At 42.8% G+C, this 20,176-nt stretch overlaps 4 protein-coding genes across 6 annotated transcripts in view; 1 reads left to right on the top strand and 3 right to left on the bottom strand.

Moving 5' to 3' along the window:
• The first annotated feature begins 442 nt into the window (after positions 1–442).
• mtfmt (mitochondrial methionyl-tRNA formyltransferase) lies at positions 443–4,839 on the top strand. The gene is made up of 9 exons (XM_030376722.1): positions 443–924; positions 1,246–1,443; positions 1,767–1,889; positions 2,344–2,446; positions 3,537–3,612; positions 3,696–3,787; positions 3,879–3,957; positions 4,058–4,131; positions 4,331–4,839. The coding sequence occupies exons 1-9, from the start codon at positions 689–691 to the stop codon at positions 4,511–4,513; spliced, it is 1,164 nt and encodes a 387-aa protein (XP_030232582.1). The 5' UTR covers positions 443–688; the 3' UTR covers positions 4,514–4,839.
• A 589-nt stretch (positions 4,840–5,428) lies between these two features.
• Positions 5,429–9,284, bottom strand: si:ch1073-291c23.2 (membrane-spanning 4-domains subfamily A member 4D). 2 transcript variants are annotated; one of them, XM_030376750.1, is made up of 7 exons: positions 9,085–9,282; positions 7,988–8,082; positions 7,492–7,608; positions 6,909–6,965; positions 6,626–6,757; positions 6,028–6,141; positions 5,429–5,716 (listed from the first exon to the last, which is right to left on the bottom strand). In XM_030376750.1, exons 1-7 carry the CDS (start codon positions 9,275–9,277, stop codon positions 5,675–5,677), a joined length of 750 nt encoding a protein of 249 aa, XP_030232610.1. In that variant the 5' UTR covers positions 9,278–9,282; the 3' UTR covers positions 5,429–5,674. The 2 variants fall into 2 exon arrangements, with proteins under 2 accessions (XP_030232610.1, XP_030232611.1); XM_030376751.1 differs by lacking the exon at positions 6,626–6,757 and having other exon boundaries at positions 9,085–9,284.
• Positions 9,285–9,403: 119 nt separating this feature from the next.
• Positions 9,404–15,960, bottom strand: wdsub1 (WD repeat, sterile alpha motif and U-box domain containing 1). 2 transcript variants are annotated; one of them, XM_030376711.1, is made up of 12 exons: positions 15,413–15,959; positions 14,792–14,979; positions 14,411–14,491; positions 13,844–13,937; positions 13,397–13,430; positions 13,237–13,277; positions 13,039–13,145; positions 12,344–12,361; positions 11,984–12,010; positions 11,631–11,807; positions 10,517–10,651; positions 9,404–10,377 (listed from the first exon to the last, which is right to left on the bottom strand). In XM_030376711.1, exons 1-12 carry the CDS (start codon positions 15,811–15,813, stop codon positions 10,226–10,228), a joined length of 1,455 nt encoding a protein of 484 aa, XP_030232571.1. In that variant the 5' UTR covers positions 15,814–15,959; the 3' UTR covers positions 9,404–10,225. The 2 variants fall into 2 exon arrangements, with proteins under 2 accessions (XP_030232571.1, XP_030232572.1); XM_030376712.1 differs by lacking the exon at positions 12,344–12,361 and having other exon boundaries at positions 15,413–15,960.
• Positions 15,961–16,739: 779 nt separating this feature from the next.
• Positions 16,740–20,176, bottom strand: part of baz2ba (bromodomain adjacent to zinc finger domain, 2Ba) — a 72,431-nt gene continuing 68,994 nt past the window's right edge. The window contains 3 exon segments of the mRNA XM_030376623.1: positions 16,740–18,378; positions 18,786–18,929; positions 19,522–19,922. Coding sequence (XP_030232483.1) covers positions 18,222–18,378; positions 18,786–18,929; positions 19,522–19,922 — 702 coding nt within the window. The 3' untranslated portion in view covers positions 16,740–18,221.

Here is a 20,176-nt window from a genome sequence, read left to right as displayed (position 1 = left end):
GAAAATAAAATGTTGAATGAATGATTAAAAGTAATAAAACATAATTCAGAGTTTAGATGGCACACCCTGCCCTATAAGCTTTTGGGGACCATCCCGATATTATCGTTTGGGTTCCGCCCTAAAGCCTTAATAACACTCAAATTGGACTTGTAATAACTCACTGGTGAAGCTGGTTAAGACCACTCCAACTAATGCTGTTTTGGTTGAATGGTTGGGGAACAATCATTTGGTTTTGGATAGACCATGTAGATCACAGCGGTTTCCCTTTTAATATTCCCAGGTTAATGTTAATTATATAAATGGGAATTTATATTGTAAAGGGTTGAACGTGTAGAAGACAAAAGTCCCCTTCTTTTGAGTGGATGCTGTAGTCCGCACGCCAGTCCACTAGATGGCGGGATGCACATCTCCTCGAGTTCCCAAAACACTCTTGCCGGACAGGAAGCATGCTGTCATGACTTCAGTCATGGCGGCGCCCTCCAGCAACGATATGAAGTCAAGGCAATGAGAGGAGAACTAAGATACAAGCATAGTCTGATGTTTGATGCTTTTATTTATCCTGTATGTCTTTGATCTCATGGGAGTCTCCGCATTGCGACTGAATGCGACCATCCATGAGTCATAACGTTGCTGCTCCGCACTTCTGTCCTCACTTCGTCTATGGGAAATCACTATTGATAATGAAACTATGATGTTGTTGCATATGTGGAACCATGTCAACACAAGACAACTTGCACTAAAGATACTTGGCCTCCGATGCCACAAACACTCCCGTGCATGTGTGGGACTGTTGGGTGAGAAACCCCAGAGGTCCGAGTATAAACACTGTAGGCTCTGCTCCACATCTGCACCACCCTGGAGGATTCTGTTTTTTGGGACGGATGATTTTGCACTGGAGTCCCTTAAGTCTCTGACAGCCACCAGGTACAACCCGCTGCCGGATCGTTTCATACAGCTTCATGTTCAACATGAGTTTTGGTTTCATTTGAGACATCCACTTTCAGCTTAATTGAGTAGAACGACAAGGAATAATGCTTTTCAAATTTATTGAGTAACCTTATTTTGAAAGCAAATGGTCAGATCAAGGCATCATTGCTGTCTGTCATTTTTCTTTCTTCTATTTTAAGTAGTCTTTTTTACTCATGGAGAAATAAGTAAAGTTTGCTCAAGACTCTTTACAATTAAATGAGTATAACTTTGCCATACTACCTTAACATGACAAAAGTCTGCTTATGATCTTTTCAGGGGAACTAATGAAAGCGTTGTGGCGTCTCTGGAGGTTGTTGCTCTGTCCAACAACGTTCCCGTGAAGAAGTTTGCGGACCAAAACGGACTTCCCGTGCACATCTGGCCTGTCGTAGACCTCCAGGGTCGCTTTGATGTCGGCGTGGTGGTATCGTTCGGCTGCTTACTCAAAGAGCGACTCATACGCCAATTTCCATTGTGAGTAACTATACAAACTCTTTATCAAGTGTACTTTACATTTAAATGTTACATTTGGGACAGTTAGCAGACGCTTTTACCCAAAGCGAATTACAATAAGTACATTTGTCAGAAGAAGGAGAAACCATATATTGTTGTCAGTACAGTAAGGATGTTCATAGACCCAAGTAGCAAGCACCGATAATCGCTAGGCTAACCCATTCCCTGTACACAAGAGATAGCTAGGATAAGATGCTAAGCAACTAAGTAATATATGTTGTTTTGTCCTTAGTAGGAGTTTCGACAGTGTGAAACACTGTGTGCGTCTTTGTGTCCGACTACAGGGGAATCCTCAACGTGCACCCGAGCCTGTTGCCACGGTGGCGAGGTCCAGCGCCGGTGTTCCATACCGTCCTGCACGGAGACGCCACCACAGGGGTCACCATCATGCAGATTCGGCCCTGTAGGTAGGAGCCATTCTCACCCTGTGTCTGTGGTTCATCGTAGCCAGACCTTTAGCACAGTGGGCGGCCTTTATCCAGAGCGGGACTCAAGCTCAACTTCTACCTCTACGTCGAAAAAGCCGGCACAGGTCTCAAGGTTAGCGGTGGCCGCCGTTGCTTATGTGCGCCTCTCTGTGTAACTCTACGTCTGGAGAAGAGCCATGATCGCTACAGCCGTTGGACGCCCATGTCGGCTATCGACACTGAAGTGGGATTCAACCTTTTAAGTGAATTCATGTAATAAAGGAGCGAACATCTTTGATCAACGACCAGGACAGTGGGGAGCGAACCCAGCCCCCTTTGGCTGAAAGTCGGCCTCCATATGAGCCACCACATTAACCGCAAACTGGCAGCTTACTTTTTTTCTTATACTTGTATTAACCAAAGGACTTGATTCAATGCATTCTTTGTGCCATAGGTTTGATGTGGGGCCCATACTCCGCCAGGAGACTTACTCTGTGCCCACACACTGCACTGCTGACCAGCTAGGGGCTACCCTTGCCACCAGGGGGGCCCATCTGGTAAGCCCCTCTCTGTCTGTCACTCTGCCCATTAGGGCTTTGACTTTTGCCCAAAATCATATTCGAAGTTTTTTTGTTTATTGACATTAATATTCGAATATATATTAATAATATTTTTGACCATTAAATGCCTTCAGTTGTTTTGTCCACAAGAGGGCAGTGTATCAGTCAACGTCAAACTGAATGCATTCGGTTTCATCAAAATAAAGATAAATAAGCCATCAAAAATAAAGTCAAATAAGCCAGTCAGTCTAAACTGAAAAGACAAGACAAATTTCAATCTCCTCCACGTGGGCTGTTGTCGGTGTTGACGCGGCCATTGTTTTGCTATAAAATACAAAATTTGCCGGACGGTGCTGTGTCTGAAATCGCACACAATCACACAAATTTGAGACCGACGTGCTCTACAGATGTAAATAAAATGATGCATATTTGGTTTGTTTTTCAGTACAACTACAATGATTTGGGCGCTATCCGACCAATGTTTTTATGTTGTTAATTCTGTAATCAGTTGGTATCAGGAACGATAACGTGAATACTGCTAGATCGCTCATACAGGCGACTAACGGAAATGATCAAGCAGCAAAAAAAATACCACAGAAGAAGAACCGTCAAACTGCAAACTCATTTCCGGTAGGTGCGCGAAGGCTGTTTTGACAGTGAACTGTAGAAATGAGAGCACTGCGCCTATAAGTGTACTGTAGGGATAATGAAGTGCACTCAATGTAAGTGCACTTGCATAAGTGAGCGATTTCAGACACAGCACATGACGCTAACGCCACCTACAGGAGCCCAGAAGACCAATAATAGCCTCGCTACTGAGCTCGCGATTCATAACTTCACCTGGCGTGAAAAAGCCTCGGAATCTGAATTGAAAACAATGTTCAAGCAAAGACATTTACAAAAAATAATGCCCATAACAGGTTCGAATATTAAGGGCTGCCTAATATTCGTCCGAATATTGATTTATTTTTTGATATTATTTATTATTGTATTTGAATAACGAAGTTCTGAGTCAAAGCCCTACTGCCCATTGACCACCAGAGAAAGGTTTGTGACTGCATTTATGAGTCCCGTCTCTTAATTCCAGCTGATGGACACACTTAAGACACTTCCAGAGAGACTTGCTAACAAAGTGGAGCAAAACCAGACAGGAGCAACATCAGGTACGTTCTGGTTTGAAGCACATGACCTTTCAAAATAAATGCCTCTTTATTGTGAACTTATGATAACCCAACCTCCATCATAGCTCCCAAAATTAGTATTTCAATGAGCTGGGTGTCGTGGGAGGACCAGACCTGTGGAGAGATCGATCGTCTGTTTCGTGCCATTGGGTCACGGGTGAGGAAAGTAGATACGTGTCTGTTTTTCTAGGGTTGTTTAGGACTTGTCTTTATAATGTATGCTCATCATTCATTATCCACTGCTTTAGATTCCCTTGAGAACTTTATGGATGGGAAAGACCATCAAACTTCTGGACTTTGTTGGAAAATGTGACATTTCGTTATCAGGTACAAAATTACAATTTCAAAAAAGTATAAATTAATTTATTCTAGGATTGGAGAAATTCTCATGAAATCTGATTTCTCACTTGATTTGTGCATTTTTAAGGTCATGGAAGGCCACCAATTCCTGGTTCGATCATCTATCTTAAAATGTCAAACACGTTGGCAGTCTGTTGCAAGGTATGCAAGACAAAAATAAATCATATGTTTCCTTTGTTAATGATTATCATCTTGGGTTCAGAATATCTGACGGAACTGAATTTGGATTTAATTGTGACATTTATTAACACAAACCATAATATGAATGAGACCCAGTGTGACCTGATTGTTATGTTTGTCACTTCAATTTAAAATGTTTCCTGCTTCATATATGTTCCAGGACGACTGGGTGGGATTCAAGGCTGTTGTATTGAAGAAACGGCTGTCAGCAGCAGACTTCTACAATGGATACATGCACCACGGCCTAACGGGAAAGCCATCACATCAGCCAGAACAATGCTTGTTCATCAGCAACAGAACTGAAACATCTAAAGGCACAGAACTGAAAGAAACGATAGCATAGCTTTTGAGGTGTCAATAAAATACTAATTTTGTTGCTCTGTATTTAGTATGTCTGTTTTAAGACATTTCCCTGTACAAATGTGTTGATCTGAAATTCCAAAGGTGTGATACATAAATGTACCGTTAATTGAAAACATTTATTTATATAAATAAACAAAAACAAGGTCATATAACATATGGCATTTTTAATTTCTCTGGTATGTGATGTGGTCCGTTATAGCACATTCTAGTTGCTGTGGCACAACTGCACTAGGAAGTTGGGCAGGAAGGCGAATATAATGCGTGGTGCATGGATGGGGCATAATAAAAAGAACAACCCAAGTTGTATGGCTGTGTGTATGAGATTACTTTTTTGGCTTACAGCTCATCCACAGCCTACTTCCCGATTGTAATAACCACACACTAAGAAATGCTGATTATATCCTTTTTGTGATGTTTTTTCGAGTTCAGCAAAACCAGTAGCCTACTCAATAACTACACAACAGAAAATTATGTATAAAGACAGACCGATATATACATAGTTGTCTGATTGTCTAGGGTAGTTATATCTGGTTTTGATTAAGCCCACTTGGTCACATGACATTGAAGCTATTAAAAAAAACTGCAATTATCTTTTATATCTTGCCATTCAGGGCTTTCGTAGTTTCCACATTATGCCTATTAGGGCATCACAACAGATTAACACTCACCCTATTCTACTGCATTCCCAAAATCACTGTTTCTAAAGCATCTAATGTTTCAAATCCATCACAGCGCTGTTTTGATTTAAGATAATCAGCCCAGATTTGAGATCTGCTCAGGAACACAGACATTGACATTAAATGTTCTTCATCAGCCTGTCCTCTTGGTCTCTAAATATTAGTCCTGTATTCTACTCCACAAATGTATTGTTGGTTTATGTTAATGATACACAATGCTATGTAAATAGTTATTTTTATTACAGATACATTACGGCATTAGTACATCAGGTATTTGTTTCTGTGTCATCAGTAGTGGTTTAGTAGGAATGACTATTCACAGCGTGTAGAAGGTAAATATAGGCGGTACCAATTGATACACATATCTCTACCAAGGCTAATACATTTGAAAAGGTTTTGTATACAACATGGCATTAATGAGTCCAAAGAGAAGCGTGTGTGCAGGGTGTGTGCGTGCGTGCTCCTCATTCAGTTGGTGGATGGCTTTGCATCATCACGACCTGGGTCTGAGAAAAATAAGATGGATGAAAAGAGATGGGATATGGAGAGAGAGAGAGGGAGATGAAAAGAGATGGAGAGATGAGATGGAGCAAGATAAGAAGAGATAGAGAGAGATGAGATGGAGAGAATAAGATTAAGAGAGAGAGATGAGATGATGAGAATGATGTGAAGAAGAGGGGAAGAGATTACAAAAGATAGCCGATAATTTGTGTGTTTGTGTGTGTGTAAGTGTGTGTGTGTATTGGCCACCAGTGTGCGTGCATGCTTTTGTGTGTGGGTGTGTGTGTGTGTGTGCGTGTGTCTTTTAACTAGTCACCTGGCTACCAGAGGAGCGTAGAGAGATACCGGCAAGTGCTGACATGGTGATGAAGATGAACACTCCTACGAAGGTGTAGACCTCAATCACCGAGTACAAAATGAGCACCGGAGCCTACAAACAAAAACGCCACACATACACACACACGCTCAATCTTTTCATCCCGGTTAATTTAAACTGAGTTCCCACTGCTTTACTAAGCTTCAATGCGTAGAAGTAATTACATGTGTCATTATTATTATTCCTGAGGTTTGATGTCTTTGTTTAGTAGCAACACCTACCTGGGCTGTCAGTATACCCATAACAATTAGATAAGTTAATAAGATTGGCCTGCCTATGTCTGAGAATATTTCAATTCTCTCTCACTACCGGGTCATTTCTGACCAATCAGGGTATCTCTTTGCTGATTGGTTCAGAGAAACCATGTTCCCTGTCAATCACAGTTGTCGAAATGCAACATTTCTCATTAGGGAGAAACATAGGGATAGATGCACATAAACATCTTCAATCGACCGCCTATCAGTTATGGGGAGTTTGATTAGGGTGCATGACTTGAGTGTCTGCCCAGCACTAGCTACTCGACCAAAAAATCTCTTACGTGGCCTTCCTGCCCATAACCGTGAAACCGAAAGCTGTAATGTCCAAACAGCAAGATGGGCAGAACTACTACAAAGGCCACCCACAGCGTCCCCAGCAATGCCACGATGCTAATAGCCAAACTAGCTGTCACCTGGGGACAGAGAAGAAGAACAGGGAGGGGTTTTTGTACAAGCTAGACGGCATTGTTTAACACCACACACTTCTTTCATTTTCATTGAATGGATAAACAGAGATATTAACAATTATTATCACAAGATTAAAGATTGTATTGCAAAACATACCGTTTTTTTGGTCGGGTTATACTCCGTAACGATGTACAGTATTCCACAAACAATGAACTGTAAGTAAAAATGTGCAGCTCTCAATGATGCCATATGCTTTAAATTAGGTATTCAATTAATTAATTACAATCGAAAATTGTATCTGGTTAAAATCAAGGGATCAATGATTCATTTGATTATAACAACATAAAATATTTATATATCCAGGAGATTTCCATTCAATTATGCTGTAGGTAAGATTTAAGAATTTAGTGAGTGAAATGTGCTGTGAGAATGTCTGTTTACAGTTGACTGTGCCTGCCTCTGTTTCAGACCATTTATGGTTTGGACCATCTCTTCCCTGATTTGTCAGTGGAATCCTGCCTGTCAATAACAGGAGGGTGAATGCAACACTTCTTAATGGCAGAGAAACTTGGGGATAGCAGGGATGGCCTTTTTTTGGTTGATTAGTTTCCAAATCTTGCTATCTTCTGCTCTCTTCCCCTATCTCTTAAATCTTACAGCAGTTTTACTCAAAATGCAGCCACTGTGCATTGCACCCAAATAGGCCTACTTTCATTTCTCGGTGCAGTGGACTACTAACCATTGGGCTGAGCCAGAAGCCTGGCTGGATGTACCCATCAAACCTTTCAAACGAACCGACCTCGCTCAGTGGGATGGACAGAATGAAGAACGAGGAGCCAAGGATCAGCAATACGATCTGATGTAACACAGCCACACACACACACACACACACACACACACACACACACACACACACACACACACACACACACACACACACACACACACACACACACACACACACACACACACGACAGAATTCAACAAGGCCACTTCACAAATGTCAAACATCATATCAAATATTTTCATCTTGAGTATATTAAAATACACAATGTGTCACTTATCAGATGTTACAGACAATAATGCGTGTTTAAATTGTAATTGTGTGAATACATGCATATGTGTGTGTGTGTGTGTGTGTGTGTGTGTGTGTGTGTGTGTGTGTGTGTGTGTGTGTGTGTGTGTGTGTGTGTGTGTCTGTGTGTGTGTGTGTGTGTGTGTGTGTTGTGTCTTACACCGATGATCTTGGGTTGTCCTCTGATGAAGCGGTGTAGGGGTTTGTCTCCGCCCAACAGGGTGTTCTTCTGGATAATTGTACATTCTGCATGGCCTGAAAGAAGATTGTGACAGGAATCATCATTAAAAGCGGTTGAACTGTTTCAGGCGGTGCCGGTTGTTCATATACATGAGAAGGTTAAAAGGAAATGCATAAAACAAAACAAAACATATTTGAATACATGACCATGTGATAGCAGCATCCTTGAAACCACACTGGCATTAGTGCGATTTCCTTGCAACCAAACTAAAACAACACACAAGGAGAGATTAGCCTGGTTCTACCAGACTCTCGTACTTCACTTCATTTCATTTCATTTGTACTAGTACTGAAGGGAAATTCAAATTGAGTGGAAGTACTTAGGCGGGCGGAGCCAGGCTAGGAGAGATAATTTACAAAATTGAAGCCCCAACTTCTTAGGTTTTGAGGTATTTCTCGATCAAAGTTGTCCTGAATGGCTTCTAGTGTCCTGTCCCGACCAGGCGACCGCCCTTCTCATTTTAAAGCAACAGGGTCCATCTGTTTACAACAGGACACTTTTATTACAGCAATCCCCCAATTCAGCCTTGGCATCTACTAAATGCATTGAGTAGGCTAGTATAGGCCTACAGGATACATCACATAAGCAAAAAAATATCCAACAAAAACGCGATCAATATCACTATTGTCTCCGCCCAAAGCCTGGAGTGCATTGGGCTCTGCAGTTTGGATATGGCGCTGGATACTTTTACATGGAAATACTCCTACGTTTCAGATGTCAAGCAGCCCCACAGAGTGTCAATCAAATGCTGTGAGGTTTGGAATATTAAGCCAAACAGGAACAGGGCTCTCTCATCAGAATATTGATCGTTAGATATAACGTTTCCAAACATTTATTACATAATTTAAAAGCTTCCAGGACGCAAAATGAAACAGGAAGCATCCTTTCGCGAATCTTCCTCCAAACTGTCAAGTCTATTGTTTAAAACCGCATCTTACAAGTCCCACAAAGTCCCTACCAGACGCGACAAGGTTGGCGGGGAGAAAGTTGGACGCAAAATAACGTTTTCCACAAACCCGGTAATGCGTCGGTTTCGGAGCGTGCTGGATCCATTTTATGTGTGATAATTAAATGCTGGATTTGCAAAAAGAGTGGAGCTCTTTGGTAAGTTTCAGCCCCTCTTACGCAACAGTCTCCAAAACATCCGCAGTGCATCTGGACATGACTCACTGCCAGTAACATCAGTTCCCTTTTGGTGACACAAAACATGCCCCCTCAAAGGCTCCGATTGTTTTGCAGTTCAAATCTGAAATCTAAGCTTCCATAGAACAGTGACCACAAAATCATCAATATGACCCAGGAAATATAACTCATTTGAAACGAGGAATCCTGTTATTGCTATAACCATTTAATAACAGTAACGATTGCTTGCATGCAACACATGATATATTGTTTAAATGAAGTGCGGAGAACATGAAATGTGTATTGGTTAATCACTACAACAGGACTATTTCATATAAGTGAAGAATATACATTTCAATGACTAATGTAAGAATTAGACAGAAGCCATTATAAAATATCATGTGTTAATACTTCACTAAACTAATAATTTTGTATAGTCCTGTCATACAAATTACATGCAAGATTCAACGATGGAAAGAAAAACAGACTTTTCACAGAGTCCAGAGTCTGAGCATTTAATTTGGCTCTCTCCTTTAAAGTGACACAGGTGACGAGTCCTCTGATGTCTGACTCGCCACAGAAAAAAGGTCATGGGTTCAGTCCCCAAAGACATACACACAATGGGCAGACGTCCTTTAAGCTTTAGCTGCTTAGCAGCCACTGTTATCCAAACTGCACAGGGCATGTTAAGGAGGGTTTACACATCAAGTCAACCAGTCATAAATACAAAACAAAAATAAAATTAACCGAGTTGACTTGTTGAGTCCGCTCACTGCCTGAATGTGACCGTTTGATTGGATGATACTTAAGACTTTAAGAAACCTTTTCTGTCGAGTGCGACGCCAACTACACCCCCGGCCACCTCACTCACACCCTGTTCCTCTTCCAGAAAAACGACCCGAAGGCCTTCGGAGAGCCTTCTGGTTGTGTCTAAGACATGCATTACATCAACAACACCGGATATGCCGTGGCTTGTGTGTTCCCGGTTAGTCTCTCGTGCGTGGTGAGTCCCAGGTGAGGCGGTTCCCAGGCCCACTAGTGGCTGGTGGACCAGCGCCCGATGGCCATCTTCAGGGTGTGGTTGGGTGTGAGCAGGGTGGTCTTCAGGGGCAGGTTGGTCATGGGGCTGGAGCGGTTCCGGCTGTTGATCCAGCTCTGAATGGCCTCCCTCTCATAGGAGTAGCCGTCTGGGTTAAAAGACAATCATTAAAAGTGAGATATAAAATAAAAGTACAAGCAGGTAAAATAAGAAATATATTTCAGACGTACAGTCCAATTATAGTTTTGAGGTATAAAGTTTTGAACCCTGGTTGTTGTTAAGCTCACCTGCAGCGATGACGGGATCCTTCATCAGCTCTCTGGTGATTGGACACAGGTACTCATCAGGTACACCCGAACACACAGACACACCTTTTAACTCCTCGATCTTCCTGAGGACCTTACCACGCAAACCCACTGACTCTGGCAACAGACACAGACACACAGACACACAGACACACACACACAATAGGCCAATGTTTAAGACCATCCACAGATTACACTCTAGCTCCACCTAGAGCAGGGGTCGGCAACCCTAGGCACGCGTGCCCCCACTGGCACAGGGCAGCATAATCATTGGCACACTTGAAAAAAAAAATTCAAGTGTGTTTTTTTTCTTTTTTATTATTATTATTAAAAAAATTCACAGCCCAATGCGGCAGCATAATCATCACTACCAATTTTTTTTTGCACTTTATTCTGTTTTGGGCATTTCCTAAATATGCTTAAATTAGTTACAGAAAGCAGTGTTCTGAAATGGGATCAATTAAAAGTTTTTAAACCTATGTTGTGAGTAATAGAGAAGAAAATATTTAAAATATTGTTGCAAGTGGCCTGTATGCATCGCCTTCACATGGTTTTGCAAAGCAGTACATGTCTTAAAGATATTGATGTGGATGGTTCCAACATTCTTATATATTCTCGTTTTTTACATTCCTCACAGTGCAAATATGTTTTTGAATGAGTATCTGAAAATTGTGTTTTAAGATGGGACATATGTAATTACAATTTTTAAGCCCATGTTGCAAATACAACAACCAAAAAAACATTTAAAATGTTGATGCATGATTGTGGACTATATGGAAATAGTACAATTCCAGGTCTTCTGGAAATGTTTTTGGTCGCCGAGTCATAATTCAGCTTAATTTTTAATATATTGTTGCTTAAGGCATTAACAAGAAAATGTGAAACTGGCACTGCATGTTGAAAAGGTTGCTGACCCCGGACGTAGAGGGGGAGGTTGTCATTACATTTTCCTTAGGTTTAGGATGACAACAATCGAACTAGGGGGTAGATTATAAGAAAAAGGAACAGTGCTATATATATACCCCAGTTTCTTTTACTTTTTTACCATAGTGGTAGTGTTTGTTAATACTGACAGTTATCAGCTTCTGTCTCTCACCCACACGCAGCTCCACCAGTGTGTCTTTGGTAATTCCCAGAAGCTCTGCCCCATCGATGTTATTGGTTCGGAACGTGACGGCCAATCCCTCTAGGCCCTCCTCCACAAGCCACGCCCCAACATCCTCCTCTGACCAATCAGAGACCAGCAGCCTGGACCGACCCGCTGCCGTTCTCCCTGAGAGGCAGATAGAGAATGGAAGAGAAACAGAGAGAGAGGGTGAGGGACAGGGAGAGAAGACTACTAAATGGCTCAATAATGTTTAATGACATCGAAATATCAGTCTGCTGTGAAACTAAACAACGGGCTGACATTTGTCAGACCTAAAGGAAAATTAAAGAGACGTTTCCTACCGTCACTGAAGGTTGTTGCGCAATCCTCTGAAATGTAAAACATTTCAAGTAAATGTAACATTTTATTTTATTTCAACTAAAACAATCAAAGTTAACATTGAAGACGAAAACCAAGGTAGTGGGAGGCTAGGGCGCAGCCTCTACCTGTACCTGTATCCCTGAGCAAGAGGCCCCCTAACCCTAGCCCCTACCAGCTCATTAATACCCTGTCTCTGTACTGTCTATCCCCTATCCGCTCCTTAATGACCTGGTTCTAAATCCACTGTCATTCGCTGGGGATCAAGTGTCTAAACAAGTTAATAGTTGGTATGTACAATGGCTCCTGTGTTTATCAGCTGGAAAAAGATAAGGTAAACTCACCTGGGGCTAATTTTCCACCTGATCCAGGCACGAAAGGAGGGAGGGAGGGAGGGAGGGACACACACACACACACACACACACACACACACACACACACACACACACACACACACACACACACACACACACACACACACACACACACACACACACACACACACACACACACACACACACACACACAGTTTGTTGGTTGTTTATTATCATTAATGATCATCTGATTAGTAGTGATTTTGTCTGTTCTGTATCGTCCAGAGGTTGACCGATTGGAATTAGTAGTACTAGTTGTATTAGTATGAAGTGATGGATTTTTAACTCTTATAATGACTAGAATACATAGTACTAGTATTATTAAATTTAAAGTTACATTTAGCAGACACTTTTATCCAAAAGCGACTTTTAACTATTTTAATACACAGACTCCCAGCGGTTTCTACCATGCAAGGCGACCGCCAGCTCAGCGGGAGCAGTTAGGGTTAGGTGTCTTGCCCAGGGACACCTCGACACAGCTAGGGGGATAGAGCTAGCAACCTTCCGGTTTGTACCAATACTAGTATTAGTATTCACTGACCATGGCAGCTGTGTCCGTCCTGGATGCTCCAGATATTCAACAATTAATATTAGAAGAATAAGTGGTACTAGTATTATTAGTGGTACTAGTAGTATTAGTACTACTAGTATTAGTATGAACTGACCTTTGCAGCTGTGCCCATCCTGGATCCTCCAGACGTTGACCGTTTTGTCCATGGATCCTGTTGCCATGACAGCATCCGTGGGAGAGAAGGCACACGCCGTCACATACCTAGAACACGACACATAAATGATTATTACATTATTATAGCCCTGCACTCCCAAGCTCATTGTTCTCTCAATAATGGAGCAGGGACGCTTACCTTTCGTGTTGGTTCAATGTGTACAGCAAAACCGCGTTGTTCTGAAAACGCAAAAAACATCAACATCACTATCGGTAGTCAATATTCTATCCACATTATTGACAATAATGTAGAGCTAAGAGTTTGTACCCAGTTAATGAATTGAGTGAGATATACTTACAGCATCATATATGGTAACGGTTTTATCCACAGAGCTAAGAAATAAACAATACAATTTTATAAAACAAGTTCCCATGTCTAAAAGCAGACATTTAAAGCTGTGTCGAGACCCGCACTCACTTAACTACAACACCAACCTATAATACAAAAAGTAATCTTTTTATTCTCTGTTCCGGAGAAAGCCAAAGTGCATAATTTTCTGGGTGCGTGGACTGTGGTGTTTTAGCAGCACATATGGATATAACTTAGGGTACTTCAGGGCGCTCTAACTACTAGACTCATAAACAGCCTCCTCAACCTTTATTTTAGATTTTATTGTAGATATATTTTCCTATTTACATTTCTACTTGGACAAATATAGTTAAACTCAACATTTAATTTCAAAATGAATTATGCAGTTGATTGATTTCTTTTTTTGTATTTGTTGAACCAAAAGCCACTGACTGACCCAGACGCCAGCAGCTGTCCGTCGGAGGAGTAAGAACAGGACAGAACCGGGGCCGACTGGCCCCTCAACGTGTGGAGTAGCTTCACCTCCCAGCCTAGCACAGACACACAGAACAAAGAAGTAATCTTATATCGTCAATATTATGAGCTTTTAATGAGGAAAACGTCCTTTGAATGGAAATGAGAGAAACAAAACGAGTAAGACAGAAACCACAAGAGAGCCAGAGAGACATGGAGGCAGAGTGGCTGCAGACTAGATATGAAACTACACGGCGCAGGCTTTTTTTTATTTTAATACTGCAAAACACAGTCACAGTGTTGAGGTTTTGGTGTTCTTCCGGCTGATAACACAAAGAGACACAATGCTGTCACTGGTGATCCCCATCAAATCAGATTAGTAAATCCCCTGACATGACCGTAAAACGACAGCACAGACTCAAGCCCATTCTGTGTTGATATTGAGAAATAGATAGAGTGTAAGGTTGGGTACAGTCTATGTTCGGGTTAGACTTTACCTCAAGAGAACAACAGAGAGAGGTTCTGCTAACATGTGAACACAGTTATTTACCTCCAGTGATGGTATTTAGTACAGTCCAGATCTTTACAAGACTGTCTTGACCGCAGGAAGCCAGATGCATCACCAGTTCAACTGAGGGAGAGAAAACATTTCAAAATTGACCGATTGTTTTGCAAACGACCAACAGTTTAGGTTTTGATCTCTTCAAAACCTAAAATGAGCCCAGCTATGCGTAGTTCTATTGATATCATGATACCGTTTCAAATGATTGAATACACAAATATACCAAGCATAAATTGTAAGACAAATGCTCATATATACAAAAAGATAATGCATGTATTTACATCTAAATCTACGAGGCACTCTCATAGATCAATCATCCATGGCTAACAGCTAATAACCACATGAATTGGCTCGCGCTATATGCCACACCTTTGTCCTTGCGGGGGGAGAAGCAGCAGCAGGTGACCCCCAGGTCGTGGGCGTTCTTCTCGGCGAAGACCTGGTTCATGTTCAGATCCCAGAGCCGCAGGTCTCCGTAGGTGGAGCCGCTGGCAAGGGCCTGCCCGCACGGGCTGAAGGAGAGCGCTACCACCGTGGCGTCATTCACCGTCCTTGTGCTGGAACGCACATGGCAGACACGCAACACGCACGCACATGAGTGACACAACAAAAACTTTAGGTACGCAGGCAGGAACATTCACTCTTCTCTTCTAGTTGGTTCTAATCTAGAACGTAGATCTAATCAGAGGATGGGTGTATAAAAGATGATGGTAATATGACACAGACTTATTTCGATGTGGTGCCTGCTCTTACAAAACAACCAGCCTAGGCCTACTCTGAAAGTGATAATTGAACTGTTTGGAACTCAAAGATTACTTTGGGAAATGTGTCATTCAAAATTGTTGTGCTCAAGATAGAACAATAATAATACAACCAAAAAGAAAAATCAGACAACTCACATGTGAAAAAGATATAGTATGCCAAAACATACACAGCATAAATGAACTCGCATAAAAAAACAAACAAACAGCAACAACTTCATCATCACACCTTAAGAGCCGCTTCGCCGGGAAGTCCCACAGCGCCAGTGTCCCGTCTGCCGCGCCGGACACCAGGTGAGTGGAGTCGGGGGAGAAGGCGCACACCCTGACGGGGCTCCGTCCGGGATGCTCCAGCACCGCCTCGATCTCTCCGGCGGACACCGACCACACCACCGTGGTGGCGTCCGTGGAGCAGGAGGCCAGGAACTGACCGCAGGGGCTGAAGCAACAGCAGTGGACGCCGTAGCCGTGGCCCGTCAGGGGCGAGTAGGGCAGCTCGGAGAAGTCCTGGGCGGTGGAGTACACCCGCAGGGTCTTATCCCCGGAGCAGGTGGACAGGTGGGTGGCGGACAACGCGCACCAGTTCACGTCGTCTCGATGGCCCTGCAAGGTGCATATTAGAGACACCATTTTTCCGGGGGGCAACCAAGGTCAGAGCTCCGTGAGGAATTTAAAGCTATCAAGTAAATTCGATTTAAAGCTACTGTAATCCGTACACTTGTGTAGTGTCAGACGCGTCATCTGGTGTGTTTACTTCCGTGTAGATCAGCTGACTATGACGTCAGGAGGACACGTGGTTGGTCCAACTGGACACGTTATTATTATTCCCCAGTGGCCTGGATTTTTATCTACAAGCAGAACTATAATGACCGATAGGGACAGTTAGGCTGATAATCAGTTTTCTTTTGAAGATGGGTTTGTTTCTAGAATAAAGGTAACGAGGAAAATGGTTATCTATGGATCAACTGTAATCAGTTTCCTGTGTTCATGTTGCATAATGTTCTAGTATTTTCTGAAAACATGACAATAAAACCACATTCCTTTAAAATGGTCTGACTGCAAGATTGTATTAACCTAGATCTTTTTTTTCAAAAGTATTGATTGATGGATTCTTTGTGTGAGATATTTACAGTGCAAGATATGTTATAGCCTACCTTAAAAAATATTACGACTTAGTTGTTAAGTGCTATTTTCTTAATATGTTGTATGTTGTGGATTGTATTAGCCTGTTCACTGTTCAAATGAATAAAACAACATAAACATGGTCTTGGAATATGTGATCCACCTCCGTCAACAATATATTTAATGCAATATATTTGTAATATTGTCTCATTTTATACACAATATCATAATTGATATGTTATCCTCAATCTGACACTACACCAATATATAGGAAACTATCATGGGAAATCTGACTCAACCCATAGCACCGTTGGCCTATTATTTAGTAGGCCTAGTATTGCTTTGAGGTATTGTAACTGTAATTGTGCTTGACACTTCTCCTTTCCATGAACCCGGGAAAACAAGAAACATGTAATAAAAACCAGCGGAGGTCATTTAGGTTGAAAAACATCCTTTAATAGGTCCGTGCCACACACTAGTGAAAAATAAAGCTCCTACAAAAGAATGATACTTTTATTCCACAATATCTTTAAATAAAGTTACTTCAAGTACTCTCGACTCGGGTACATAAAAAAACTCTAGCTGCCTCCATCAGGCCACAACACACAGCAAGATTCAACACAGTGGTTACGAAGGGCCCCAGGGGTCCCCTTTAGAGTGGTGGGGAGGGGGGGGGCGGGTAGGCGGCGGGCGGAGCCTATACGCAAGAAGCTCGCCAGGTTTTTTCCGGAATATTCTCTCTATTTTTAATGCAATGGTGCGGGGAGGAAGGAATGAAGACTGTGTCGCCGTCTGACTTTGGAGGCGGCCATGTTGGATCGGAAATCATACATAAAAAAATAAAAACAGAAATAAAAATAGAAGTCATAGAAATAAAATATTAAAATGATAATAAAAATAACGATATTATCCCCTACATGCCCCTGTTGAGAGGGTAGGCACTACCAATATTAAGAAGAGCACAGTGTCTGCAGAGGGTATGTGTTTACTGTACAAACAATATCCATCATAAGGGTTTCCAACACGTTCACTAAAATAGAATGCTACAATCATTCTAAGGCATAAACAATATCTTAATATTCTTAAACAATTTTTTACACATTGTTCCAAACAAGACGTAATATTGACAATAATAAACAGTATATACACATGAATGACCATTTGCCTGTGAATAAATGCAGTTTTACAGTTTGAACAAAACAAATACAGTTGTAGTTTTTTTTTCCCGGTGCTTCGGCGCACGCGACAGTGTAAACAGGTTGGTTTTTATTTCTTTTTTTTCTTTTTCTTGGCTTAGTTTCGTATTTGGGTGAAAATTAAAGACACAAACACACATTCCATTTCCTCTTCTTGCCATCAACTCAAAGCCGTTTAGCTGATTCTTCCTTTTCATAGAAAATGAAGTGGACCTTGATTCATAAATAAGTATTACAAAATTAAATACATTCACTATAATACGATTAAATAAAAAAACAAACGGCTATTTACAAGTAGTGGAACGTATTTTCGGTCTATCGCGGGGGGGGGGGGGGGGGGGGGGGGGGGGGGGGGGGGGGGGGGGGGGGGGGGGGGGGGGGGGGACAGGGTCAGTGTACTGGAGGGTTGCTTCAGTGCAGCATTCCGGAGACAGGAAGTGGTATTGCACAATGACATGCCGGGTTCCCTGGGACTCTCGGGGGGGTTTGTTCCCTGTTGTAGCTCAACCCCAGCCTCCCACCCTCCTACAGCAACCTCCTGTCACGATGGCCTCCTCTCCCTCCCTCTCTCTCTCCCTACTCTCCCTCCTCTCCGCAGCCCAGAGGGTTTGAGTTCTACGTTACTCACTCCATTCGCGGCCTTCGCTGGAGAGGAAAATATGTGTTTGCTCGCCAAGGAACCGAGGGAAGGGGGAGGGGAAACGCTGGGAAGCCTGAGTCCTAGTTGGTTTGTTTCAGAAGCTCAGTCCAGCGCTTCTCAAAGAACTTCCTCATGTTGTGGCCGGCGCGTCCGATGTCTGAGTTGTCTTCGTTGTACTTTTCACAGTTATCAAACACCAGGTTGACGTCGATGATGAACGTCTCCAAGTTTTGATATCTGGAAGGAGGAAAACAAAAACCGTTTGCATAGGAAAGGGAAGTTCAACCATGAACACTCAACATCTCGAGTATTTTCCCCAGTATTCGCAGACGTTTTAGTGAATGTCGAATTGCATTCTTTCTGTCATCTCTCAATCGCAGACCATTTTAACTGGACCACCTGCCGAAGCACTATCTCTATCAAAAATGTCATCATTTTCATATAGACTTTCATATTTCATACCCACTTGATTGTAAGAAACATCAATTCAGCAATAGGAAAATGTTCTTCCATTTAAAGATCTCAGTTTTGGGTGGACAAAACGAAAGCTTCCAATGCGATTAGAAAATAATTAGTGAGGCCTAGGACTGCCCTGCTTTTGGTCTGTCAGTCTGCTGGTGAGCGTGTCCGAGCTGAATACTTACTGGCTGCTGACAAGCTTCTCCCTGATAGTGGAGAAGTCCATGGGCTTCTTGATGACCTTCCTGTAGCCTGGCACCGACTTGAGGTTGACAGGTGTGAGGAAAGGCCAGGCGTCCTGGTGCCGCTCTAGCTCGGCCAGAAGCACTCTGTCAGGGGAAGCCAACAGAAGTTAACCCCATGGTCCTCTCACTGGGTATGACCATGCACTGAAGGGCTTGACTAAGAAACTAGGAAGAGCAAAACTGAAAGGACAGTTATGGAGAGGAGAGGTTTAGAAGGACAGTTATGGAGAAGGTTTAAAAGGACGGTTATGGAAAAGGTTTAAAATGGAACTTATGGAGAAGGTTTAAAGGGACAGATTTAGCAAAGTAATATGTTTATAAGGACAGTTATGGAAAGGGTTTAATGGGACAGGTAAAGAGAAGATGGGAGTTTGTGAGAGGTTTAAAAGAACAGCTATGGAGGGTTAAAAGGGACAGTTATGGAGAAGGTTTAAAAGGAAGTTAGGTAGAAGATTTAACAGTTATGGAGAGGAATAAAATGACAGTTATGGAGATTTCAAATGACAGTTAAGGAGGTTTCAAATGACAGTTATGGAGAAAGTGTAAAATGAGAGTCGAAGAGAGGTTTAAATGGGCAGTGACAGAAGTGGTTTGAAGCACAGTTATGGGACAGTAACGGAGAGGAGTAAAAGGCCAGCGATGCTCTTAAGGGAACCCTCCGGGCGTGTCTCTCTACCTGCACAGTCCCAGGTCCCGGTTGTTGTCCCGGGCCGTCTTGGCTCGCTTCACGCACACCGGGCTCTCCTGATTGGCTGGCGGTGGCGGCGGTGGTGCTGGGGAGCTCTCCTCCGCTTTCCTCTTCTTGCTGGCGTCCTTGGCGCCTTTCTTGGGCGTGCCGCCGGCGCTGGCTGAGTCCTCCTCCGACGCCTCCCCGGCACCGGCCTGCTTGCCGTTCTTCTTCACTTCCGCTCCTCCCTTTTTAGCGCTGCCTCCTCCTCCTCCTCCTCCTGCAGCTGCTCCTCCTCCCGCTGCTCCTCCTCCTCCTCCTCCCCCCGCCGCTCCTCCCGCTCCCCCTAGGCTGGATGCTGGCGGGAGTCTGCAGGGGGGCTTCTTGTTCTTGGGAATCGGCCCACTCGCCTGTTTTCACAGAAACCCACATAACAAACACCGTAAGTATTTGTGTTTAAGTTTGGCCCTTTAGTCAACGTTGGTGACGCTTGTTCCTTTTTCTGACGCTTTGTCCAAAACAACTTTGAATTCAGATAAATGTCTTTACGAAACAGACGGGGAAGGGCGCATTGGTTGGTTGTCGAATGTACTTTTGGTCAACTACAAGTCAACCACACACTTACTGTGCGTTCACGCCAAAAGCTGTAAAAAGATGCAAAATC

Source organism: Gadus morhua, chromosome 14 (genome assembly GCF_902167405.1).
Source record: "Gadus morhua chromosome 14, gadMor3.0, whole genome shotgun sequence".
Taxonomy (NCBI): domain Eukaryota; kingdom Metazoa; phylum Chordata; class Actinopteri; order Gadiformes; family Gadidae; genus Gadus; species Gadus morhua.
Note: the sequence above shows the minus strand (reverse complement) of the source record. Positions and strands in the feature narration are given on the sequence as shown.